This window comes from Cynoglossus semilaevis, chromosome 16 (genome assembly GCF_000523025.1).
Source record: "Cynoglossus semilaevis isolate Cse_v1.0 chromosome 16, Cse_v1.0, whole genome shotgun sequence".
Classification (NCBI taxonomy): domain Eukaryota; kingdom Metazoa; phylum Chordata; class Actinopteri; order Pleuronectiformes; family Cynoglossidae; genus Cynoglossus; species Cynoglossus semilaevis.
Genome location: NC_024322.1, coordinates 10,583,104 through 10,611,085, shown reverse-complemented (window position 1 = coordinate 10,611,085; position 27,982 = coordinate 10,583,104). Strand labels below are relative to the sequence as shown.

Here is a 27,982-nt window from a genome sequence, read left to right as displayed (position 1 = left end):
TTACCCTAATGTAAATACCTTACATATCAAGAATTGCAGGTTATGCCTCATGATGCCTTTGTTTGCTTTATTGCTCTCCAACGCCCTGCAGGCGGGGAAGGGAAGTCATAAAGTCTCGTTTTTTCTCGATTTGTCATTTGTGAGTGAATCCACACAAAATATTGTAAATAGTATACTGAAAGAAAACCAATGCAATCAATGTGTTTTTTTCAGGGGAATAACACACCAACTCCCACATTTAATTGACTCCTCAAACATTATTTACACAATTGCAGAAGACCAACACAAATGCCAGGGGACAAAATGAAGAAGACAGTTCCTATAAAAACTAAAACACAGGATCTTTAAATAAAGTCACGCAATAATCTGTGAAAAATTTAGTGTCTTAATATGTTGAATGAATCAAGATGTATACAGGATAGGAAAGTGCTTCTCCCGTAGAGATTGTTTATAAAATAACCTGCAAAACATCTCTGCTTGTTTCATCGTTTCTCTGGGATGATGACATTGTTCTTTGCTTTCCTCTCTGGGACATTCACCAGGTGGAATAAGGCAGGAATGGTCAGTGCCATGATTGATGCCCTAACTGATTGGGAAGTGCACTTTAGGACCCAGTAACTTGAAGATTCCCTTTATTTACATTCACGTTGGTAATAGTTTGTGGATTACGGGGGTGTGTGGGGGGGCGGGGGGGCGGTTCTGATTCCTCATCAAACCAAAACACTGGGCAGGAGAGAAGGTCATCCCTTCCTCCTGCACTTCCACATAGTACGGTTTGTGATTCTACAGGCAATCTGTGTGCTAATGCTGATTGCTGCTGCACTTAGTGGCTGGGAATCCTCTGTTCCGAAGGCATCAGTGGCTATATCTGAAAGCTTGTACTTTTGTCTAGTGGGTACCTTGTGCATTTTTATGCCAATGTAGCAGATATCAGAGGAGCTCTCAGGACACACAGCTTCAGTGTGCCCAGAGACACTCGGTTTGTCACAGATTTCAGGATGAGAAGTCAGCTCCGACTAAACGTCGAGCTAGCATCCGGTCCACAGTTCATACAGTAGAATTAATCATTACGCGACATCACAGACTTAACATTTCTCAGCTCGAGGCAAGGCTGTTAGCAACAGTCTCTGTCCTGTATTGCAGCTATATGGTGCTTTACAAGGTAATACACTAATACATGAACCGCAGCACTACGCCACTTCTACTGCCCTACGTTTAAAGGGATCAAGTACAAAAATGCAAGGCAACAAAAAGACATTCAGAAGTTAATATTATTTGCTACAGCTAAGAAAATTGTTAGGCTTTTTTTTGTTTGTTTGTTTGTTTTAAACAGCACTGTTTTGGGATTTCACAATAATTATCACAAAATACCACAGCAAGCAGGTTGACTAGAGATGTTCTGTGTCGGCACAGAGGCACCACTGCCACAGGATAGTGAATTCATATAAAAACCACAGGCGAGCGATGTTTGCGATGTGGCAGTATGGATGATAGCAAAAACACCACGACAGTAACTGACTTGCCCAGATAAACAGACACAAAGTCAGCAGAATCCCACAGCGGAACACAACACGACTGTTTATGATGCCACAAAATGGTTGTAAAAACTTTCAATTTTCAAAAGATTTTCAACCACTATTCCGGGGTTCAAGATCAGATTTTGAACTCTCTTCTCTGTGTCTGTAACTTGACCAAGTCAGTCTGTGTCAGTGAAAGGCACTATAGAAAACAAACTACTGCATCACAACTAGATTTCCACAAAGTACATTAGAGCAATGTCTAACACACAAGTGCATGACCTCCGGCTCATGTCATGAAAACGTCCATCAACTAGGACAGAATTTTACTTCACCTCTCCTCTCAAATGTACATATTTTTTTTACAGGGAAAATACTGGTAGAAGAATCGTATTAATACGTATTAAATTGTTTCTTTTTTTTTCACCATTGACTTTTAAGTGTTCCTTTGCAAATTTCTCCATTTCATTTATTCCATTTGCTGAGTAGTAAGTGTTCTAATTAGACCCAACAAGATTTAAAACTAAGCCCCTTCACCAATCAAAAGACAAACACACCCACACACACATATACAGTGACATCATTGGCCCTCTGAACACAGATTGGACCGTTTAAGACTATTCCCAAAAGTTTGGGTTTTGGCTGGCATTTTCAAGAACAGTTTTTGACTGGGGCGTTTGAATAGAACAAAGCCGTGGTTCAGGTACTCATAAAGGCCTCTGCCTCTTCTACCAGGGACAAGTCAAAAAGTCTACTGTGAAAAGGAGCCATTTCATGTTAATACGCAACAAAATCAAGACAGGCAGTGGTAGTTATTGAAGCCCCTGTTATTCGTCTATCCTACATGTATACTACAGATACTTGTATTTAAAAGTGAAGACTATGATTCACTCAATGGGTTGGACTTTACAAAACATGTGGATGGATCACACGATCCACGGCTGCTGGATTTTGAAAATGATACGGATGGCTCAAATAGTGAGAAAAATGAAGAATTTGGCTGACAGGAAATCGAGTTAAACAACTACCACATCAATATCTCTGTTTATATTCACAAGGACTTACTAAAGCTAGATTGCAGTCATACAAATAACAATAAAAAAAGGTAGTTCTGTGTAGTATCTGAGCTACTGTAGCTAATGGTCATAGTTAACTGGAGATCTCTTCGCTTTAGTGTCCCCTTTGATAAAGACATTCGATTTGGTTTTTAAAGTAGAAAATTTGACCAAGTATTTTATACATTTTCTAAATTATAGCAATCAATAAACCCCCAATGTTTAAATGGAGGCTATTTATTTGATTTTTGTTATCTATATTTTTCCCACACACATGCGCACATACCTTCAAACATCCACACACACACACACACACAGCCACATACACACACAAACTGCCCTACCCCAGGGCCTCACAGTAATCTCTCACTTTACAAAGGAGAGAGTCTAACAGTGAGATTTCCACACCGCTGACTGTAGTTGGTCCAGACAGTCGGTCATGTGATCAGTGCCGGTCTAAGAAGAGGTCAGCAGGTTGCTAAGGACTGTAAAATAAATACAAATACACCATAAGGATCATACAGTTCAAGTGTGTGTTGAGAGTGTGGTTTTGTGTGTTCCTGGGTCATACCTTGGGGATCTGACTGAGCCTCTGCTACGTCAGCCTTGCGCCCAGCTTCTGGGTCGGGTTCTGGTGACAAATGTTCGAAAGTCAGATTAACACAGAGAAATAACACACAGTGACCAAACACTCACCATTTACACCAGCGGTCACCAACTGGAATTCTGGGAGGTGCCAGAACTTTTCTGGACAGACACCTTAAGGGTCAGAGACTTAAATAAAATCCTGAGTCTTAAATGGTGGGAATCACTGAGCGTTATTTAATTCTAGGTTTTGTTTTGTTTTTCAGTTCCTTTAACAGTGGAGACCACATGATATTTTCAAGGTGAAAACGCTCACCTCAGGTGCATTAAATTACAGACAAGACAGATGGACATTGTACTTCCTGTTGTTGACGTTTCCTTGACTAATAAAAGCCAGATTTAACCCAGTCCTCAATCTTTAATTTTTCCCAAATGTCTAAAAAAAAAAGACAAGCAGCCCTCTTGGTAATGCGGGCTGTAAATAAAGTCCGTGCTGAATAGGCAGTGTGTAGAGGAGGGCTGATGTGAGAGGAGTTCAACCAAAACAGTTTGTAAAGCTGAGTCTGCTGTGTTTAAAATGCTCTGCTGACAATAAACACTTGTTCTAATTAGACTTAAAACACAAACAGCCTCCCTCCCTGGAATACAGTGAGGTGACAGTTTTATATGCAGCGATTCACAACTAAGACTCAACAGATTGTTTTTTTCCCCTAAAGACTCTGACGAAATGAGTAAACTAGCATCGTAACCATACTGTGCACAGTCTACATTAGGCATGCGCAAAATTTAGCCTCTTGTTAGCCGTTTGAGCTTTCACTTTCTGCTATTTTCTCAGCAAAATCTTTATTATTCTTAAGCTATTATTTTTGCTACTTTTTGCAATAATATTTAGATATTGTTGCAATTTCTTCGGCAAACTATTCAGTCAAAATTTACCTTTTTCTTTTTACGTCCTTTTTAAGTCCTACTGTACATATAACTGGCATAAATTATATTTAGCTTTATTTATATTTATTAGCTATATTTATGGATATCAAGCTTTTCTTGTCTTTTTTAATCACTCAGCCAAAGATTCAGTTTATTAGTTTATATCTTTTTGGTTAGCAACGCCGTAACCCTCGAGGCCCGTACATCACACTTCTGTAACATGTTGAACTTTAACTGTTGTTTCAGTTTAACTGTTAAATAATCAGGGTCATAATTACCCTGTCTGGTATTGAAGCACAGTTTCTTCTTCTGATATGTGAAATATCCTGCCACGGCTCCAATAGCAGCGACGGCAATTCCACACACGACACCTGCTACAGAGCTGGAGCTGGCTTCTGCAGGAGAAAGAACAAGGACATAATTAATGCCGGTGCGTGACAGCTGCAAATGCATAGACAAATGTCCCACGACTGCACAATTAAACTCTGAGCATATTTCTCTGCATCTGTGTTATGATACAGATGTGTCTTGAATGACTTCCAGTGCAACACCTGCACATGGGTGTTCACTGTCACCGCAGGGTGCCATTTTGCAGAGAGAATAATGAAAGACATCTCCACGCTGAGGCTCAGGGGTGTGTGTGTGTGTGTGTTTGTGTGTCAGAAGCATCAGCTGGTTCTGGATCATTTACTGATCTCTTTTCACTAGTTTGTCCTACAATTTAGACTGCCAATCAGTGAGATCATAAACCTGCCTGCACCTGTCACCCAGTTACTATGACAGCAACCATGTGAATAGTTTTCACGCTGTGTCACTGCATACTGCGAATGCTGCTCATAGTCTAGTGAAAGGACAGAAAACCAGACCTAACAAAAAGAAAAATAGAAAAGATGATCATCACATTGTTGATGAAACTTGGAGTACAAAAAGAAAAATAGAAAAGATGATCAGCACATTGTTGAAGAAAGTGATTCTACAGCAGACTCTCTTCTCCTTCAATTAAATAAGTGTTGGATTTTATATGGGTAAAAATGAAGAAAATATATTCAAATGATGCTCTTTTAGCCAAAGTGGTCAAAGATTGATGGCTACAATAAACTGTATCCAGTACGTAGGTCACAGCCTTGATGATGTGACTATAAATAATTCTGACTAATTCTCTCTAATTCTTATTTGTTCTGACCAACACTTTTTATTGTTCACTCTTTGATATCACTTCACAGAAAAGTAATGGGAGAAAATAGTGAATTAAAAATGACAGGGATTAAGATGAAGGGAGTGTAAAAGGTGAGCCGGCAGGTGAAAAAGACAAAGACAGAGATGAAGGAAAAACAGGTATGAATGAGGAATGAGTCACCGATGTGATTCAAGTTGAACCAATATAAGGCGCCTGTTAAATTGGGGTGAACAAAATACAGGAATGCAGTGAGTCAGAGAGGGGACCTGAAGGTGGACGTAGGCGGAGACGAGTACGAACAAAGACCAGATCTGTGGGCAGCTGTCACGCTCTACCTAATAACTCAGGAGTCAGGAGTCAACGGACTGTTTGAAATCTTTTGCATGTTTTTCAATGGCAATATTTATCAAATCCTTGTGTTAGTATGAAAAGACAGATGTTATTACTCTGAAAGCTCAGAGATATTGTTAACTTCAACATGTGACGACACGTCTCCCCGGCAGCTACAGCAGCTTTGCAAGTTCTCTCCTTACTGTTTGTTGTCATTTAGGGGATTGAGCTGTCTGAGCTAACATCACATTTTCAAACAATCCTGAATGGAAATCTATCGCTATCTGAATTTCGCTCTTGCTTAGTATTTCAACCCTAAAGGAGAATATGTAGAAAAAATGTCTAATTTACGTAGACTTTTTGACTTTTTGGTCCCATATTGTTCAACCTCCCCTTGTATTAACACAAATGAATCATCACAGCGGTGCGTTACCTTGGAAATGGATCGGCTCAATATCATCAAATTATAAACATGATCCCAGGTATTTACATGGTCACTTTAGTGAACTTCAGCAGTGTTGGCCACTTAATTCTAGATATATATGTACTAAATTAAGACACTTAAAATAGGAACCAATTGCCTACGCTTTCTAAACTTGTCTTTCATGGCAACGACACTGAGTGAAAAAAGAAAAAAGAAGAAACAAAATGTCAAGCATCAACAAAACACCCTGCAGCCTGAGGCTCTCTGCATAACACGAGACAATAGGGGAGTGCTTATAGTGCAGGTATGTGAAGAGAGGGCTTAGTGCAAGTATGGGTATCTGGATGTGTCCTAAACAAAAAAACAAAAAAAAAAAACAAGATGGATGACTCACCTTTGGTCTCGGTGTTATCTGTTGTTTTTGAAAGAGAACACAGAAGCGCAATTAGCAGAGTGACACAGAATCCACAGTTTGACAGAAGTCCAAAAGTCACAGGATAAATGCACTGCATTTCGTTGCTCTGTCTCCGAGGTGTATAATGACTATGGTGTTGAATTGAATCTAAAGTAAACGGCTATGGTATACACAACATCGCTGTTTTAACATTTATTTTACAGATTTTCACACCTGAACCTTAAGCCTGATATGTATTCTACATTAGAACAAAATTGGTTTTGTCCAATAGATTTCCTACTTCAGAAGAAATAAAGTATGTCCTAACTCATAATTACAGAAGAGATGGATAAAAGAAAATAGCTAGCATGTTAGTATGTTGTATAAATATATGTGTCACCATTTATATAATATATATATTTCCGACTCAAATTGTAAGTCGCTTTGGATAAAAGCGTCTGCTAAATGTATTGTAATATATTTATATGTATATAGAGTATATTTATATTGTACATATATCATATATTTCGTAACATTGTGTTAGTAAAAAACATGTATTCCACAGTAGTAGAAGACTAGTTCGGTTTTTACTTATTCAATATACAAGGTAATAGTCTTTTTATTTCTTTTTATGTTGTTTTACATACACAGCTTTATTAAGAATTTTTTTTTAGTAAAAGTTATGCGTGACCTTATGCATCTTAGCACTTTACATGTTTTATTTTAGTAATGAGTCAGTAATGTCTTGAAATAATGGTGTGCAGTTGTGTAATTATGCTGGTGTGAAAACGTTGACAAAGATTAGGAAAAGGCCTTACCATCCACTGAGGAGCCAGATACAGGCGCTGAAGGGAGAAAGAGAGTGAGAAAAAAATGAGATTACATAACCCTCATTACCCCTCATTAATGTACTATATCTCAGAGTGAGAAGCCAGGCGCAGGAATGATCTTTTTACAGTGTTTTTTTTTCCTGGGAGCGAAAAAGTGTTTGAGGTTTAGAATTTCTGCCCTAACCAGTCTGGAATCACACAGGTGATGAACTCGGTGTCAACAGTTTGTCTGTAGAAGTGCCGGCATTTCTTCATATTAAACTATCAGATTAAATATCTGATGAACAGATACACCCACTGGGATCATCACCAACTTTTTCTCTGATCTTGGTTCGATACAGGCAAACAATCCTGTAATCTTCTGCTGCCCTACCTGCCTGTATACGCCTGTGACATCATGGCCGCCCTCGACCTGCTCCAACTTGACAAAGCCACTAATAACACAGCACTAGGGAAATGCACCTGTAAGGGGTAAAGAGCTAAAACGAGTTTATTTAGTCAAACGCTGTGACCTATGGCAACAGATCTTGGTAGAATTTCCTAGTTTATTTAATGCCCTGTTTCAAATGTGCGATGGTAAACTGTAACCAGTTCTCCAGGTGCATACAAATGCCCTGCCTGAGGGTAAGTAATTAGACTCAGTGCCAGTTTCAACAGGGACAGCTATGAATAGATATGACATTTCATACATTTCTGTATAAAGGTGGATTAAAGGGGATTAAATGTTCCTTCAACTATGAGTTAAAGAATTTATGTTAAAGGGAAATGGCCTTTTGGCCTTGGCTTTTATTGTTTTATTAGTTCAAAGGCTTTGGAAACAGTTTCCAGATGGGATAAATTTCACTTTTGACCTGTTAAGTAGCTTTTTGGCTAAATCTACTGAACGTCTACAATTGACCTGTTAAGTAGCTTTTTGGCTAAAATCTACTGAACGTCTACAACTGTGGCTCTATCTGCTGACAAGATTGATGACAAACTTGTATTACAGGGTAGATCACATTGTTTCCCCAATTTATAAGCACACCTGTTGTTATTTGTGATATACCTAAACACTTTTTATCTGCTAGCATCTTCAGGGCTAACAAAAAATTGTGCAAATTCTTGCTAGCTACACTAACAGACGACTAAGACCTAAACTAATTTGACAATATTCCTTAAAAAATACTGAAAGAAAAAATCTTTTCAGTTGTCATAAATGTTTATTTATGTAACTTTACCACAATATTACCAAAAGGCAACATTTGATGGCTGCAGTTACTTCACTACAACTTCACCTGCGACCATTTTGCGTTGCCAGAAACAAAGTTTTTAAGACCCTCCCTGTCCTTTGAGACTCAGTATAACTTATGTCTTTCGTGGTGCGTTAGATTATACGCGGCAGGCTCCTCTGCAAGAGCAATGGCCTTATTAGTAAAACAAATGTGACGGTAATTCCTGTCCCACCCAATAAAAATTTCTTCCAGATGTGCTCCGAACACATGCGCTATACTGCACCAATCTATGACGATCAACCAGGTTATTGAGAGTCATCTATCTGTAAAGGATCTGAAATTCAACCTGCTTTCACCAGGGTGTCATGACAAGCCTGTGAACTAATGTTGGTTTAAATTAAAAGATATTATCTGTCGGGAACAATACATTAGTCTGACACTACAGTCACATGGGGGGAAATCCCACAGTGTGTCACTGAAAGCCATATCAAGCTGGGCAGGGCAAGGTAGCATCAGTGACCTCATTATAACCTCAAAGGCAGAATAATTCAGAGACTGATACAGATGATGAAGTGGTGTAGGCGCCGCATTTACCTCAGAGCTGTCTACAGAAAAAAGTTGTTTTGTTTTTATGCTAAACATTTACTTGTTGTTGAGTTGTTTGTTGCCTTTAATTCTACCCAGTTCGTCTCTATAAGGTTTCTTTTATTTGGCTATTATCTCTGAGAAACATGAGAAGTATAGTGAGAGGGGGAGTCGGCGAGTACAGATAACAGAGGTTTGACAATTGAGGGGAAACATTTGGACTGTGAGGTCATCTGGGAGGTTTCCTCACTCAAACCGTACCTTGTAGAATTTATTGGGGAAATTTGTAGCCGTGGAATCCAAGTTCATAATGGTAAGTGATTTAAATTTTCATAAAGAGGAGCACATCTGTTTGCCATTCGTTTTGCTAATAAAAACAGGGTGTTGCAGAACAATAGTGCGCTCTGTCTCATCAAAGCAGGACATGAGCAGAGTTGCTCGGAATAAAACCAACGATTTACCCAGCGCACATGAAAAGCGCACGTTTTACAGTGACATTCTTCCGATGTTTTTACTTGCAGGTGCTTATTCAGGGTAACAGCCAGGAGACGGAGCGGAAGTCTAGCAGCTTTACATCTAACCACGTAAAATAATGCCGAGTGATTTTTCAAGTGATGTTCTCGTCCACAGCTCACTGCCGTGTGTGTTTTGAAATGCCACTGTGCAGAAATAAACATCCTTAGCTACAGCTCTGCTGTTGCCGTAGATACGAAAAACAAACAGGTTGTGGTCTTTGCAGTGTTTTTGTGCTTGACGTGGTCGAGGTTGGTTTCATGTGATTGGGGAAGTAAGAAGAGAAAACAACACACCTGCATTCACCTGAAGAGCAGCATTGTCCTCGTCACCTGTTGGCACAGACAAATAACACGCACTGTGTTTGAATGCACAAAGGAAATCTCACAGGCTTATCTGATACAGTTTATATCTTTGTATAATAAAAAAAAAACAGTTAAACATCTAAACAGGAATTCTCAGACAATGAAAGAGGAACAGTTCCTGCTCTTTAAAAGGAAGTCAAAAAATATTCAATGCAACAATTATTGTTTATCAGTTATTATGACATGGAATTGTCAGTCTGATTATGACTCATGTCTCTTCATTCATCCTCTTTTCCTTGATCCATTTCCCAGCAGTCAGTGGGTGAGGACAGGTACACCCTGGACGGTTCGCCGGTCCATCATGTCACCACTTGTCAGGACCTTTCATAATCACATTCACACCTTTGGTAAGATTAAATCCCAATCTGCTTTGTTGTCAGATGAGAGAAAAAAGTAAAAAATGACCTAGAGTTAAACCAGCAAACCCTCACCCTTTTCTGTACCCCCGGCCCCTTTTGTTGATAGGACTAGTGTCGAGTCACATCTAAAAAAGATATTTTGACGGAAAAAATTGAATAATGTTAAAAATCACTACATTTTTTTCCTGCGGTAACTTTGTCACCACAAAGGGGACCCGCCCCTCACTTTGGGAAGCACTGCTGTCCGGTAAATATGCGTACCAACTTTTCCACTATGTCTAGGCTACACGGCTTTGAAACCGACAACAGAACAATCTAATCTGAATAAGAAATTAGGGAAAGCAGAAAACAATAAATCCGGTAATCTGGACACTAGAGGTCATCAGTGTGTAATCTAGTCTTAAATTTAAAGATTCATCTGCTCAGCTATTAGCTTCTTTAACGTGTTCTTGTTTTGTGCCTTATGTCCTTGGATTATGAAATAAAAACCGTTTAATCTTATTTGTGAGCTTTTATATCCAACAACGGATGATTTCCGAATTTTATCCTTTTTTTTGGGAACAAAACAACACTCAACTTGTTTGAAATAAAACTGTCTGATCGACTGACTGTTTGTAATTGTTGGTTGCAGCCCTACTTATCGGGAACGTCAACATATGACACAACCTCTGGTGAATGAACCGTACTTGTAAATACTTTAAAAACAAGTCCGTGCACTTTCTCAATGCATCTCACATCTGTACATGTTGAGGAGATGAGCTCATCCACAGAGGTGGTTTTTTAACAACACACCAATGAAGTGGAGGGAAGGATCCCAACTCCTTCCACAGACTCTGGATGTGGTCCACAGCACACTTTATAGATCAGCCATCATTTCATCACAGCTGGGTCAGCAGAGCTCTGCTGTGTTTAAGCCATTGATTTACTGATGCCTCAGCTTTACGCAGCAGAGTCGTAAGCTGCCCTTGAAAATGCGATGGGAAACTCTGTTCTCACACCAACGCAGCAACAGTTCTGTCAGTTTTTAAATCAAGCTGAGAAAGAAATTCTACAACATGAGCGTTTAATTGCAGTTTTGACCTTGTCATACGGAGGTTTTGCCAGGTTTTTGAAATCCTTTAATGATAACAAAAAAGACACCGAAATCCCTAAATTACTGACAGCTACCCATTGAGGAACATCCTGCAGGTTTACAATAAATACCTCAATCCCTTCACACTTTGCACAAATGGCTGTTTCATTTAACCACCCGTCACTTTCGTTTCTTTTTGTTGTTGTTGTTGAGCTTATAGAAGGTTTATTAGTGGTAAAATGTTTTCTTTTAAGTTTAATTTTTAACTAATTAAAATGGGCAGTCTTAGCTGCATCCTGGACACATCGGATCGCCATCAAGTCACATATGTTAAACTCGAGGCCCGTGGGCCGAATGCAACCCACCTAGTCATTTTGTGTGGCCCACTGGAGATTAAAATAATTACAGCTACAACTAAGCATTTTATTCTGATGAGAAATCTATGAGCAGCTACCCGCTGTGTTCAAGGACAAGCAACATCACCTCATCAACTTCATCCAGAACCTCACCGTTCTGAACTGAGAAATCATTGTTTGTTGAGCCTGATTTTTGTAATTTACTTACAAAAATGTGAGTTTCTTACCTGATGAATTACGTTTTTTTTTTTAAATTGCACAGATCAATGTACAATATTTGTAACTTGAAGAGTGTTAAACAAGTGTTTAGGCCTGTACTGGTTGTAATACCTTATCTACAATATGGTCAGGAACATTGTTAACTACACTGAATTGGTAAGTCTGGTATTCCTTAACAGGAACGTGTGATTTCCTTACCCATGGGGCTCTGGGCATTCACTCCGGACCTGCTTTTCGGCACTACGATTTCCTCGTTAACAACGTTTGAATTAGTATCACTGTCAGGATCATCTAGATCTTCTTCTTTGTCTCCTGTTGCCTCAGTCTCTGCTGCAACACTCTGTAACAAAATGGGTAAAAACAATATAAACTTCAGGACAAAAATAACAGCCACAATGAAAAGTCTTGGTTTGCCCCACAGATTAGTCGATGCTCTGTACAAACCCACAATCCCGAATTCTAGTAAGGTTTAATTATTCAGACTGCAGTTTTTCTGCAGTTCAGTTTACTGTACCAGTGTCAGACGTGGTTAAAAAGTGGGAAATAATTAAGCGCATTCAGCAGCAGTTTCCACCATAACCTAATCACTACCTTGTGTGTCAGCCTCGTTCACAAAGACATAACCTTCAGTGGATGAGACTTTTGCACATAATCAGACATGTATATTAGAAAACCTGCTGATGAAAGAACCTTCCAGAATATCTTTTCACGTTCAAAAGGTTTATAGAAAATAACACATAATTTTCTAATTTTATACAGAATGTATGAATAAAAACTGATGGGAATATTGTGTATAAATGTACTGACGTCCACCACAGCAGGTACTTCAGCCTCTGGACCAGGTGCTGCATCTGGACAAGAGAAACAGAAGCATTAATAATCATTATTTATCAATCAAGCCCAGGAACCACTTTTTTAGCACAGGAAATGCATATAAAATGCAAATATACGATTTACTGTATATTTTTATATTTATAATTATGTTGATGCAAATTTTGAAACTTCTGTTTCTGCAGGAGCTGCTAATATTGATTTACCATCTTCTGTATCATCTTCTTCAGGTGCAGCTGTGTCTGCAGTGTCTTCTACAGGTGCTGCTGTGTCTACAGTGTCTTCTACAGGTGCTGCTGTGTCTACAGTGTCTTCTACAGGTGCTGCTGTGTCTGCAGTGGCTTCTTTTGATGCTGCTGTGTCTGCAGTGTCTTCTTCAGTTGCTGCTGTGTCTGCGGGATCTTCTTCAGGTGCAGCTGGGTCTGCAGTGTCTTCTACAGGTGCTGCTGTGTCTACAGTGTCTTCTACAGGTGCTGCTGTGTCTACAGTGTCTTCTACAGGTGCTGCTGTGTCTACAGTGTCTTCTACAGGGGCTGCTGGGGCTGCAGTGTCTTCTTCAGTTGCTGCTGTGTCTGCAGTGTCTTCTACAGGTGCTGCTGTGTCTACAGTGTCTTCTACAGGTGCTGATGGGTCTGCAGTGTCTTCTGCAGGTGCTGCTGGGTCTGCGGGATCTTCTTCAGGTGCAGCTGTGTCTGCAGTGTCTTCTGCAGGTGCTGCTGGGTCTGCGGGATCTTCTTCAGGTGCAGCTGTGTCTGCAGTGTCTTCTACAGGTGCTGCTGTGTCTACAGTGTCTTCTACAGGTGCTGCTGTGTCTACAGTGTCTTCTACAGGTGCTGCTGTGTCTACAGTGTCTTCTACAGGTGCTGCTGTGTCTACAGTGTCTTCTACAGGTGCTGCTGTGTCTACAGTGTCTTCTACAGGTGCAGCTGGGGCTGCAGTGTCTTCTTTAGATGCTGCTGTGTCTGCAGTGTCTTCTACAGGTGCTGCTGGGTCTGCGGGATCTTCTTCAGGTGCTGCTACATCCTGTTATAGGCACAAGATATTAAGTGTTAAGTATAAAAATTTATAACCCAGCTGTAAGATGTTGAAATCTGCCATTTTACAATGTCTAACAAAGAACTAACAATTATGATTTTTTTTTTAAATTGAATTATGTTCAGACTTGTCCAGGACAGAGACAGCAAAAACTGAACATGTTTTTGTATTAATGATTTCAGTAATCTAAACATTAGCCCTTAAAAGGGGTAATGGCTTTTGGGGAGAGAATATATATGATCCAATACAACCACTTTTTTCCCGTCAATGTATTTTGAAAAATGGATGTTGTTCTGTGATGGTCTTTATCACATCACCAGTTACCTCGACAGCCTCAGGAACTGCCTCAGCATCTGGCGCTGGTGCATCAGGGTCTGTGGTCTCAGCAGCAGCTTCTTCTTCTGTTGGTGCCAGATCAGACACACACGAGGTGCAAAAAAAAAAAAAAAAAGAGGGAAAAGTTATAAGCCTCCTAGTAATGTATACTAAAAAAAGAGAATAAAAATCAACACATAACAGAGTAAAGTGCAACAAAATCCAGGGAAAAAGACAGGAGAAAAGTAACGACAAGTACGTCAGAGCACAAGCCCTCAGCAGTGGAAAGTTACTGTTCTGCCTTCTGTCATTTGCATTTTTCAGTTAAAATCTGAAGCATCTCTTTTGCATCCCAGTCTGTCGCAACCCCGTGACCTGTTTGCCCTTGAAAATAGCTGTAAATTGTGTCAACGATGCATTTTCACTGCCCTTGAAAATAGCTGTAAATTGTGTAAAATGTCCACCACACATTTGTTAACATTCACCAAACAATGTTTATCCTTAGCCTTAAATCTCAACAACCAAAAATCAAACCAACAACAACATGAAAGAAACGTGTTGATTATAACTGCACAGCAACTTTCTGTTTCTGTCTAAATCCTTTGTCTCAAACACCCTCCAGATGTAGTGCATTTCCACACAGCGACCACACCCTGTCCAGTGCCTGATGCTCAGAGTTAGATAACTGATTAGGTCTGACTGGTCTCAGCGTCATGTGAAGTCCTGACCCCAGCACAGGAATTGCAACTGTGTACTAATGAGAAAACGTTAAAGCATGTCTTTGTCAACCTGTATGAGCGTGTGTGTGTATGTTTGAGGCAGCGCCGTGACATTCCCCTGCTGAATGTCAGAAGCTGAAACTGCAAACTTTGCACCGACTTGAATCACTCCATGCTCTGTGGATTTCAGAAAGACCCTTATGCTGGTTCAATGAGCTCGAGTGTGTGTGTATTTTGCCGAATGCAAATACCAACCATACATACAGTACATGCAGTACCTTCGTGTACAGCACATGGTATGTGTTAGGGTGACCTTTAGAAATAATGTGAAGAAAAAAAGGGAAAAAAGAGAGAAAGAAAAAAAGAAGCAGCAAAAACAGAAGATGATGAGACTGATCAAGGCTGCTCAGCCCCAAAGCGTTTTTTTTGGTTGTAAAAAAGCATCATATTTTTTGGCAACACTACTGTGCACTCATTGGAGCTTAGAGAGAATGCACGAACATTTCCAAGAGTGATTCTGTCATATTGGTTGGGAAAGAGCTGCACAGGAGACATGTGGGTTAAGTCCACTGAGACACTGTTGTTTACCAAAGAGGAGAGAAAATGTTTTTTAAGAACATCTAAACATCCTCCACTCTGCAGTAAAACGATTACCAGACACTCCCTCACGGATGTGTTCCTCGGCGACAACAACAGGGGCCATTTTTTTCTTCTGTCACCTGCTGTTTTTCCAGAGAATTTTGCTGTATCACATTAGTATGCAGAGCCCAGTAGGGAGGGTTGGTGGGGGCACAGTATGTTCAGCCTGTTTCCACTGTCTTCTTTACCAAGGAAATCACAGTCAGATCAGAGATATACTCTGGCACACAAGTCAAAGTAATGAGGCGTAAATCAGTTAAGATGGCAGATGAACGTTGCCGCCAGTAGACTTGAGAGAATAAGATAAAACACTAATAGACAAAAAACAACCAGAAAACATTCAAAGGTTCATTGAACTCTCTCCTCGACATGTTTGTTTATTTGTCTGATTTATGTTACAAATAATTGTCTTTTATACTTCAGAGCAATGAGCGACGATTTACTCAGATATTCTATGACTAATTTACCACAAACCTTATTTCTAGATATACAATTAACTTCATAAACTGTCCTAAAAATGGCGGTGGGGACTGTATTAAACTTTCATAGGGTAGCTGTGGATGAATCACAAAACATATCTTTTTCTTTATACTGCCGGAACAGAAAGACAATTAACAGCAGGTAGATGTTTGTGTTTTAAACTTGTTTTTATTTGTAACTAATCCAAACGATGGAATCATTATAATACGATTATATATATATATATATGTATATATATATAGGGAAAATGTCAAAAAAGATATGCAAATGTAAAAGTCAAAGGTTTCAGTCATTACTGCGCATCTTAGTGGTGGTTAATAGAACACTTTGAACGCACCCTTGCCTTAACAATATTATTGTCTACAGTCCCTTGACAACCATTTGATAATTCTGTCAGTCCATTTGTCAGCAGTAGACTTACTCACTGCCCTGCACTGAGGAGGCTGGTCCGACACCAGCCGGACGTTGGACGCCTCCACCAGTACATGCTGAGTGCCGAGATGGTATTTTAATCTTGATAGGCTTCAGTGAAACAATAACAATTTCCGGCTATGTTTTACAATAACAACATGTGAATTCCTGTTCATTATAGCAACAGCATAATATAGTAATCAATAGTGTATGGAGTGTGTGTCATTCTGAATTCTCCACAAATAATCAATGCTCAGTTTAACAAGTGTTAACGTTAGTGACACTCTCTGGGTAATTTGTGTTCCATACGTTGGAGCGAGAGGTCACGTTTCTCCATGACATTGTTCTCACATGTACACATGTGGGTACAGCGTGTGGCTCTCATGTAGCCTGTGTGTCTTTGTGTTGCCACCCTATGGAACATTTTGTTCCCATCTATCAGTTTGTCACTTCCTCCTCTAACAACCTCGGCTGCAAACACACGGATACCCCTCCACCCCTCCCTCCACCCCTCCCTCTCACCCACCTATCCTCCCACACACACATGCACATGCATACATCCAGTAATCACAGCATTACAACTAAAACAAAAAAAAAATCTTTCCCTCATTTGAAACACACCAGCAACCACATGTTGACACACACATGAGAAAACGCGGATGTTCACACACAACTTCAGCCTTTGCTCGCACACGCTGAGTAAGTGCTGTTTTCAGTTAGCGCAGCTCTAAAACAAATAGTTGCACATCCAAAGCGCTCCTCCCTCCTTTTCTTTTTGCCCCAAACTCTCCTTCTTTTTCTCTCACTTGTTCTCTCTCTGTTGTCTCTTTCATGTCTTCTCAAACTCTTTGCTCAATCTGTTTCTCTGCCACCACTGTCCCTGGAGGCAAGTGAGTCACCAGTGAGTCTTTAACATCGCTGCACGCTATTACACAGGACTGCAGAGCATGTGTAGCATTAAGGGAAAGAAAAGGCTTAAGTCTGTTTAGTTTCTACATGTGGGAAACTAATGGTTGTTAGTCACAGTGCGTTCTCCTCAAAGTGGGATGAGGTATTGTGATTAACTGATAACCAGACATCTCCCCGTCGTTAATCTGTATTGGCTCTCAGCCAAAGAACAGCTTGTGACTGTGACTCATGATTGAATTTTTCCGTTGATAATGATTCAGATGCTCTTAATTTTTTTAATTTTATGCAAATAAATTAGACTGCTAAGTATGCCGATCCAAAAATATAACCAAAATGTAGCAATATAATGTGTCTATGAAAGGACTTAGGAAAGAACGCTTCTTTTTGACTTTTATCATACTGTGAACCTGAACTGAAGGGTTTCTTTCCACAAACCACCACAGCCTCAGGTCTGTGTAAACAGTACACAAGCAAAACTGTCATCATTGGCTTTCATTGGCAGTACCAGAACCAGAAAAACAACAACCGATCAAAAGCTGATGAAAAACATAATTCCAGCACCGTACAAGTTTGACCTTAGACAAACAGCGCTAAGCTACTGTGTAAAGATAAACTGTTACATTGTGCTTTTTAGTTTTGTTTGCTAAAAAATATCACGACGATCAAGTGCAATGCAACCTGGGGCTGTTTTCTGAAGAGATATCAATGCACATATTTATCTTGGTTGTTTGGAAAAAGTGAAAAAATAAGTGTTTTACAGCCAGTCACAAAACTTTATGCTTCTTCTGCAACTTTACGTTTATATGGTCTCAAGGGGGCTGAGAACCTATAGTCCCTTAGACAAGGGGGCTATTTCCCAGGTTAACTGCCATGCTACAAACATAGTAATACTAAAAGTGAATTTAGAGTGGACCTTAAACCTCGTCCTGTGGGGTTTTGTACCGTGAGACCCAGGTAGAAACTTGTTAACCAGTGAACTCCTTGACCACTGAACCAGGCTGCGGTGTATGTTTAAAAACAATGTCATAAGATTGAAAAGGAAGGCATTATGGATTTAATGGAGTTATTCAAGGTATTTCCAGGTACTGTAGTACTGCCAAGGGAAACATGTCACAAGCAGTACTACTTCATTTACTGTAGGCAGGTACTGTAGTACTGCCAAGGGAAACAAGCACACTACAAGCAGTACTACTTCATTTAGGTGATGATCATTTCTGTACTGCTTTTTTCACCACAAATCAATTAAACAGGCAATGCAGCGACTGCTCGGTGTTGCGTAGCACTTTTAATTATATTTTGAGGATGTCTTAGGGTGAAATCAAACAGGCTGTCATCAAACAGACTGCCTCCATGTTGTTGTTGTTTTGTTGTGTGCTAGTACCATTCAAAAACAACGAGGTCAGGTGATAATAAAGTTCTATTAGCCGTACCTGGTGATCTCAAACGTGTTTGGAGAAGTATTTGATTTTCAGAAAAGCCAGTGATGAAACCCTTTCATTATATACTATTACTATGACCTGTTGACATCAAAGTGAATACATACAGGATGTTTTAAAGTGACATCACTGTACTCACAATGGAACCAACCCCTTTGGACATGTATCATTTTGAACATATATTTTTTAATTATTATATTTAACTTGAGGATGATGCGTGTGCAGCAGACAGACATGTTTGTTGTGTCCTGGAATCGACAAAGGAAAGACGGCTATTGCCTTAATTTTTAAGTGGAAAATACTTCTGTGATTCATATTTATTCCAAAACACAGGCCAAAAAAAGGTGATAAACACACGCAGTAAATCTTTTACATTATGTGATCAAATTTAATGAGGTTTTGAGATTTATGGACAAGATTGTATAAGGTTAATGCTGAAGAGTTTGTTTTCTCAGCAAGTTCTGCCACGTTAGTGCGCTGCTGTGACTACAGCCCAAACAGAACCAGGAATCTGCCAAACACTTCTGTGAAATATATAGATATATCGCGTTTCATACACTTAATCAAAGTCATGGCTGGAAAAATAAAAAAAAAGGCTGGAAATGAGCCCAACACTGTTGTCACGTCAGGATCATGTGATGGATCAGTTCATCCTCATAACCTGATATCAGGCTAATCATTGGGAAAAACATTAGTTTTATTGTTATTTTAATTATTTATTTATTTTTAATTAAAAAGTCAAATTCACTTTCGTTAGTTATGCAACACACAATATGACACATGTTACATAAACCAGAATGTGGTCCCTGCCAGTGGTTTCTGTGTGTGTGTGTGTGTGTGTGTCGAATGACTAACAGTACCTGTACGTACATGCGTGCGTAACCAATGTTTGTGCTTTTCCATGTAATAGTACACCTGAAACTGACTGTGCCTGAGTGTTGGGGAGAAAACAGTTCCTCCACACACATTGTTCTCTCAGGTATGGCTCTATTGTGTGTTTGTGGGGCAGAAAGTGCTGTGTTTATCCCACACACACACACCTTGAAACAGCGCCAAAGGGAGAGGAAGATGTGTATGTGTGTGTGTCATGTATGTTAATGTTTGGGAACATATTTTCTTCTCCAATTATTCCCACCAAGGAAACAATCTGATCTAAGTAAAAAAAAACGCTCATTTTGAAATATTAATAATTGTGTTGTGAAGAAAGTTAAAATTGGATTCAGGTCAGGGTTAGGCATCAATTAGTTAGGGTTAAACCTTTACTTTATCTTAACAAGTGGCTGAGCTTAGACACACAGTCTTGACAAAGATACATAAAACAGTATGTGTGTGCGAGGTCTTGTTATAACCTGCCTTGTGGGGACATTTTTCCTCGTGGAGACTCTTTGTCCTTGTGGGGACAAGGCAGGGATTAGGATTAGGCAAACATTTGTGGAGGTTAAGATTAGGGTAAGGGGTCGGGGAATGCATTATGTCTACGTGAAGTCCTCACAACTCCTGAAAACCAGACTGTGTGTGTGCATGGCCTAAAAGAGCAGTGTATCAGTTGGTAGTTAAAGGTGTAAACACAGACAAGTCTGCACACATCTGTGCACACACACACACCTGGCACCGACCTCCCTGCTGCTTATTTCACCCCCCCCCCGAGACACACACATGTTCCATACATGACTTATATATGGACACATTAATGACACACCCTTAAACTCCCACACATTCTCTACAGTACAGCCCACACCCACCCAGTCCTCGGCCCCTCACACTCCCACGCACCTACACATTCGTCAAACTGGATATAAAGATAGCTAGGTCGTAACATGTGAGCTAAAGATCACGTATGGAGCGTGCAAGTTAAAGGAGTTAAGGATAGGGAGTGTCCCAGTAACTAGATCCAGCACGGGCTGCGGACAACACCCAGCGACTCAACTAGTTTCAGGCCCATACTCTCCCCTGGGGCCGTTCCTGACAGAAACACTGACCTCGTCAGAACCAGGGAGTTCTCATGGTGCTTGTGCTGAAGAGCCTGAAGTGGCCAGACTTTGGCCGAAGCCAGGACTAAGACGTCCATTGTGTCCAGGTAAAGGTCTGAGAGCCGGAGACTGAGTCACGTGGTGTAGAAACTGTTCAAACCTCTGACTGTGAACATGCAGCTGACACACACACCCTGACTTCCTGTTCTTCACTTTTACTGGTTTTACAGTGAAGTGTACAGTTTGACAATTAGGGGTGGGAGGGGTGGGAGGGGGTGAGTGTGGGAAAAGGACATAAAAAGATGGGAACTGGATTTCTGTGTGTGTGTGTGTCTGTGCGCATGTGTGTGTGATTCCCCTACTATTGTCAGGTGATAAACAGTGAACCGGTAGAGTGAGATCCTGTCAGATTACATCCTGCCTCACCAACGTTCAACTGATTTTTTTTGTTTGCACATTCTGTTTGATAAGCAGGTCTGCTGTTCCTCTGCCTCCACTCTGTTCTCTCTTATTGCCCTCCACCAACCATTTTACCCCACCGCCTCCTTTACTTCCAATTTTTCCGCATATCTGCGTCCGAGTCGTTTTTTCGTTCTTGTTCTTTTTAATTAAAAGTTTAAAAAATGGAAAGTGTTTGCATTTGCCTACAGGGGCAAAGGCGGGGGCAACCAGGGCAGTGGTGGATGAGGAAGAAGAAGAAGAGGAGAAGAGGGGAGGGGTGTATAAAAATGAGGTTCGAGTCTGATATAGAGATGCAACGTGACGATGGAAGATTTGAGAAGCAGTGGTGATCACGTTGACAAATAGGGAACAAAAAGGGAGACAAAAGAGAGAGAGTGGAGGAGAATTATTATTTATGTGAGGACAATAGGTTCACCCCACCCCTGTGGGCCACATCTCCTGTCCAATATCATATGGCCAAATTACATGACACACCTATTTCATCAGCAACGTCTGGGATTTAGTAAAAACAAAAGAGGATGTTGGACTGTTGTTGAGGACTGTTTTCAATTGGTTTTTTAATTATTATAATTTTGTTTTTATTTTTTCACCATGATCAACAGATGAAACAGACTGAAACTAAAGGTGAATATTTGTGAGGGATCCAGACAGAACATATTATACACATTTTTTTTCCCCGCTTTCTTTCCCTCTCAGTAATGACAATAAAATGGCAGAGGATGTGGAGTGAAAATGGAAACTGGCAGAGAAAAAAAAACTGGTGACAACCAAAAGGGTTTGGAAATTGGAAGTGGAATGAAGACTAGGATGAAGATGACACAGACAGACTCACCAGACAGACAGACAGACAGACAGAGAAACAGACAGACAGAAAGACAGACGGGCAGACACATTTGCCAATAGGTAATTAATCACTCGGGAAATGATTGCAGAGAAATCATTACCTTGTGCTTTGGCGCCGGTGACCAGCAGGCTCCCTAATAGCAGAATCCACAGGTATGACATCATGGGAACACGGTGTCCTGGCTTTAAACGTACGGGGAACGGCGTCTCCTTCCACGGCCTTCAAACTGAACCACTGACCGGCTGCTGCGTTTCAGGTGGGTCTTGAGGGGGGCGTGTGTGCTCTCGTCTCTGTCTGTCTGTGCCGGTGCGTCGCTGTGAGTACAGACTCGTGGTGTCTCCAAGGTGCTCGGATGCTCAGTGCGCGTCACCGCGAACCCGTCGCCTTCTCCTTTGTTTGAATTGGAGGAGAGAAAGTCCAGGCTTTATTAGGGTGGGCGTGTCTTCTCCCAAATACAGTCATGCAGGGAAACATGAGGTGCGGTGAAGACATCCATTTCCTCACTAATCATGGGTGGTTTTGTAAAAAGCTCCACCGACTGCTGAGACACTTTGGATTCGTTTTTTCACCATAGTATGAGAAAAGACGTCTACGGTCGTATTGGCCCTGAAGACTTCCCTGTGACTCCTTCTATTCACATTGTCGCTTTTCTTTCACATTGTTACGTCCACAAACTCGTGCATTTAGCAGCAGATACGCGTGTGTCAGAGTGAAAACAGATGACTGTAACTTTAACACACTGTACATGTAACTTGGTAACAATTAAAAAACAAGGCCAGATTGAGCCCAGCTGTCAGTATCTCTTAGCAAAAGCAGTGTCGGGTCCCAGGACCAAATATGTTGCCAAATCTCGCGATAAAAACAAGCAACCAGGTCAACAAAAACAAGCTCTAAAGAAGGGGCCCTACCCAGCAGCACCTCTGCCTCATTATAAAGAAAATATTACTTATATTATACAGATGTGGTAGTGACCTTTATGACCCTGGATGGATGAAATAATTTTATATATGACTCGTCTTGGCTGAAATGGAAGACAAAACAACCCAGAAGGAGCCCTTGATAATTGACTTCAGATTGTGTCTCCTCTTCAGAGGCCACTGGACTGGATCACCATGTTTTCACACCATTCCTCAGTAGACAAATTACCTTCTGTGGTCTAGTGGCAGATGGAGCTGCCATATGTTCTCATGGACGGGGATGGTTACAGGAAGGAGAAAATGTCCTTTATTGGGATATATTATCTCCATTCTTACAGCTTATTTAAACATTCTGGGCTAATATGCCAATATATAGCAATTATTTATTTTTTTAGCATCTCCAAGCTTTGGCTTGGATTATATCTGTCCTGTCAAATATATTTTCAAATGTATTGTTCTTTTTTGAAATATATATATTATTGTATTTTTGGGGAGTAGTTTTACTACCAATCAAAACAAACACTGGTGAGTAAAACAAGTGGACGTGTGGTCAGCTGTGGGAGGGAGTTTTGTAGATATGTACACATGCTTGTGCATGTAAACACAAGAGACAGTTTACCCCGATTGAGTCTTTGAATTGTTTTACCTGTACGAACAGGTTCTGCAAGAAGTTGACCACTTTTTTTCTGCAATTACTCAAATTTTCCACAGCAAACCAAACAAACAAACAAACTATGTTTAGCATTTACCACACAGAGGTTAAGGACTGCACTGTTTCTGTTACCACCGCCTTTATCTCACACAGTTAATCTGTGTGTAGAACTGAAATCATCCATTACGATTTTAAGGGCAAAACAAGTACATAAAAAAAGACGCCTTAATCATTGTGGGAACATGAGTGAAGTTTCCACATAAACAACACAGGCACAGCAACATCCTGCTGCAGTCAGGATGTTGCTGTGCCTATTTACAGAAAACTAAACACAACACTGTGTATTTTGTTTCATTTTAATACCAATTATACAAGTATCGGTGAAAAGCATATATTTTGAATATATATATGTTGTATAATGTGTAAATAGTTTGGACTCAGCTACCCTACACCTTTCATAAATCTCCCCATTTGAATACATTTCTGATTTAGGTGGAGCATACAACCCTCCTGCAGTCTTATAGGCCTATAATTTCACTCTGGTTTGTTACATCATAAAATGTCTGACATGGGTCATCTATGTACGCAGTGAATCTTTAAAACGTTGTATAAATATATAGTCATCTTATTAGGAGTTCAGGGAGTTTAACAACCATGATTATTCCCAGGACTTTAAGGACACTTCCTTATAAAGTTATCCTATTACAAAGATTTAGGTGGTAGATATAATTTTCTTACAGACTAATAGACCTATAATTTAGTTTGGTTTGTCAAAATATCAAATTCCTTGGGAGCTCACTGACTGGCTGGATTCATGTTTTTAATGCTGAATTAATAGTAGGTTTCTTTTTGGGAAAACCACACATTACCTCATGCAAACCAACCACTAGGTGGAACAGAGAGAAGTTGTTTTTTTATTTCTTTCCCCTACCATGTGCCGTTTTTCTGTTTTTACTTTAGAGGGTTTCAGTTCTTTTTTTAATGGGATGCATCAGCAGATGGCGCCATATGCTCATCCAGAAATTCAGTGAAAACTCGTATGGAAGTTTAAGACCAGAGGTACTGGTTCAAAGCTTGAGGATCTACTACACAAATGACTGGACAAAAATGATCTACATACAATGAACACTCACACATATATACTCATATAAGCTGAAAAACATAAATAAATAAAACATAAATAAATAAATATACATATTCAGTTTATATGAGTAAACAATATATATACACACATACATACCTGTGTATACATGTATATAAATATATATATGTATATATATATATATATAAACTATAAACATATATAAACTGTATATAAACACGTACCAAAAGGCACTGGCACTTTATATTCACCAAAGGTCCAAAGGTTTGTTTAATCAGTGTTGGAGGACGATTTGTTAAAGAGTGCCATCACGAGTGTTTGTAAAATGACTTTCATATAATATCCTCCTCACCTTTAATACACTGTGCACATTAACTCATATTGAAAAGTCGAGTTAATGAAAGACTGGCAGGAGACGCTGACTAACATGTTTTCCACTCTTGGTCAGGTCAAACAGAGAGACAAAGAAAACAAGATTTATAGCTTCTTCTTATTATAATCATTTCTTTATGTGGCTAGACACAATAAACCTGTGAGTGGAGAGAATATTATTTACAGAACATTTATTCACTTCAGTCTTACTCAAAATTTGGCAGTCACAGGAAATTATCGAAACCAAACTGGAACGTGACGTTCCCATTTCCACAGGTGTCATGGGAAAAAAAAACAATGTTCCTTCAGCACATAAATAATTACTACATTAGGACTTTTGGAATGTGTTGAATAAAAGATAGTTTATCTTTTACACCAATTAATTAAAATAAAGTTTATAAAGTGAAAACCTCCCAGAAAAAAAAAGAAACGACTTCCCTGTTACTTCAATATTAGGTATTGACATGCAACAAATACTTGATACAAATGAAATGTTTTATTAGTGCCTTAGTGAGTTTATAGTGATACAAACAATCTCTCATTCAACAGGTTGATTCTAGACGAATATTATTCTTCTTATTATAGTTGTTATTTTTACAATTATGTTTTCTTTAAAAGGGTGCCTTTCGTATGTGGGAATGATCTCAGCAAGAGTTTAAAAAGTTTAGATTAATTAGCACCAAAAGGAACAAACGTACTGAAGGTCTACTAGCAGATGCCAGAGTTGAAGTATTTACACCGTCTGTATCTCAATGTTTCCAGATTTTGGTCAATAGATTTCAGCCTTTTTCAACTAGTCCACAACCCATTCAAGTCTATTCAGAATATATTTGAATATATCCTGGGTCTAAGACCTGGTTTGAACACTGGTTTTTCTTTGTTGTTTGTTTTTTTTGCCACAGGCAGCCAATGATATGACGCACTTTAACCTTCTGGCCATTATTGTGTCAATTATCATGAGTGTTTGTAGTAAACAATGACCCGGGTCTCACGGATCCAAAATGCTGAGTCAACATTTATTTTGCCCTTCCCCTTGCTGCACAAATCCAATATTAGTTTTTAACACCGTGACCCTTGACAGAAAACCACTCCTGAGTGGAGTGTTTTTTTTCTTCTGCTTATGTTAACCATTGCACTTGAAAGACGTCAGTACTTTGTGTGAGGTTGACATGATTCAGCCTTTACAAGAAGTCTCCCAAAAAACAAGAAAAAAACAAACAAAACAAACAAAAACATGAAAAAAAACAAGTTTTACCTTTTCTGAGCTTTTCTGAGCTTCAAATACATCTTTCTTTTTGGCACAAATAATGAAACAGGTCAGGTGTTGGTCACAAGCACTTTGGTCAGACTAAGGTAAATAATTGCACAACGTTTTGATAGGAAATAAAGGATAAACATGAGCAAGAAAATAGAAGAAATAAAATCTCGGTAGTGGCATTTTTAAGAGCCGTGTCTGTGTGTCAGTGGTGATAAAACGAAGAAGGAGGAGAAGAAAAGAGACACGGGGGAGAGTGATTATCTGAGTGAATTATTCATCACAACAACCCGCCACAACCAAAATCTCTCAGCTTATCCTGAACCGTCAGAGGAAAAAAAAGTAGAGTTTACAATTAAAATGTTGTTTTTTTCTACAAAACATTAAGAATTTAAATAGCTTGATTAGACAATTTGTATGATGTTCTTTCAGACAAGCAATTGTGAAATGCGTTGCGTTAACCACTGACAGAAAGAAACAGCTTTAACCTGGTGAGTACAGAAACACAGCTGATCTGCAGTCGTATGTACTGGACACTACATGGACTCAACACGGGAGCCTGGCTTTTTAGTGGTTGTGTAAAAATCACAAGCAAAGAGAAAGAGAAACAGAGAGAGAGAGAGAGAGAGATTGGCCTGGAAGGGTCCAGTTCCACAAAGACAGCAGCGTTAAGGATGGCTGACGTTCTTCATCTGTACAATCTCGTTATTGTGTGGGTGGCTGGAAAAAAAATAGTGGCTCACATTTTGTTGAAACACTCCTTGGCATTTGACCACACCTGGATTCCCTGGAAAAAACAACAACAAAACAGAAAAGATTTAAAAGAGGACAACCCCTGCCAAAAAAAAATACTATAAATAAATAAAATGAAAACAACCCTGAACTCCTTACCTTCTTACACATAGTGATCTGCATGATGGCATAATTGATTAGTGCGTCTCGTAAATCTCTGTCCTTTTGCTCCTTGAACCGTTCAATGTCTTCCCAGGCTGTTTGCAAAAATTCCCTGGAAAGAGGATCGTAATTAACAAAAAAGGCAGAAATTGGAATGCATGTTAGAAGTTTGTGTAATTTGAAAGGTCAGGAGAGTACAGGAAAGTACTGATGGGTCCGGTACTCACTGGCACTCTTTGTTTTTCTCCTTCAGTGCCTCCTCTCCCTCCTGTATACTCTGCTCTAGTGCTGCCAACCTGCTCTCCCTCTGCTCCTGGCTCTCCTGGCCAAATATTTTACTGGTCATCCCCTTCAGGGAAAAGATTCGTACCGTCTGCAGGCACAAACACACACACACACAAAAACAGAGACTAATTAAAATTAAACAATCAGTACAAAACTAAATCTACACAAAGATTATGTCATAAGGTCCAGGTCATTAGACATGATCTCAGTGTCTTACCCCGGTGGTCAGCTCTTCCTTCTGTTGTTTTTTGCTGACGAGGTCCTGAGCTGCTGTCTCCAGCTCGTACTGGATCAACTCATGTTTCCTACACACTGACCTTGAAATCGCAGACAAATGATAAGAGAGACGTTTCTCTGCATTAACAAGTGTTCACCGACTTCTGTTCCATCGAAAAATACCACACAAGACTTGCGACAAACTTGCAGCTGACACCTGGCCTCGTCTTTTGTCAGTTTCTTTGGAAGGGCTTAAATACCGAGCGTTCATTTTCACACTGAGAATAAAAGCCTCTGAAATAAATAGGGATCAAGTATG

At 39.8% G+C, this 27,982-nt stretch overlaps 2 protein-coding genes across 3 annotated transcripts in view; both read right to left on the bottom strand.

Moving 5' to 3' along the window:
• Positions 1 to 203: 203 nt before the first annotated feature.
• LOC103392091 (acidic repeat-containing protein) lies at positions 204 to 22,853 on the bottom strand. Its single transcript, XM_008328618.3, has 11 exons — positions 22,071 to 22,853; positions 14,110 to 14,186; positions 12,957 to 13,773; positions 12,727 to 12,770; positions 12,118 to 12,259; positions 9,845 to 9,880; positions 7,228 to 7,254; positions 6,410 to 6,427; positions 4,363 to 4,479; positions 3,144 to 3,203; positions 204 to 3,057 (listed from the first exon to the last, which is right to left on the bottom strand). The coding sequence occupies exons 1-11, from the start codon at positions 22,132 to 22,134 to the stop codon at positions 3,029 to 3,031; spliced, it is 1,431 nt and encodes a 476-aa protein (XP_008326840.1). The 5' UTR covers positions 22,135 to 22,853; the 3' UTR covers positions 204 to 3,028.
• Positions 22,854 to 25,192: 2,339 nt separating this feature from the next.
• The window catches only part of snx4 (sorting nexin 4), a 6,966-nt gene continuing 4,176 nt past the window's right edge, over positions 25,193 to 27,982 (bottom strand). For both annotated transcript variants that reach the window (XM_008328607.3, XM_025063804.1), the window contains exons 11-14: positions 27,665 to 27,764; positions 27,390 to 27,535; positions 27,160 to 27,274; positions 25,193 to 27,055 (exon numbers count right to left, since the gene is read on the bottom strand). In XM_008328607.3, coding sequence (XP_008326829.1) covers positions 27,008 to 27,055; positions 27,160 to 27,274; positions 27,390 to 27,535; positions 27,665 to 27,764 — 409 coding nt within the window. In that variant the 3' untranslated portion in view covers positions 25,193 to 27,007. The remainder of the gene's footprint in view (positions 27,056 to 27,159; positions 27,275 to 27,389; positions 27,536 to 27,664; positions 27,765 to 27,982) is intronic.

Coding starts and splice junctions, on each gene's coding strand:
- LOC103392091 (XM_008328618.3), bottom strand. CDS start 22,134: ATGATGTCATACCTGTGGATTCTGCTATTAGGGAGCCTGCTGGTCACC. Junction 9,881..12,117: donor GAATGCCCAGAGCCCCATGG/GTAAGGAAATCA, acceptor CTGTGCCAACAG/GTGACGAGGACAATGCTGCT. Junction 7,255..9,844: donor TGCTCTTCAGGTGAATGCAG/GTGTGTTGTTTT, acceptor TTCTCCCTTCAG/CGCCTGTATCTGGCTCCTCA.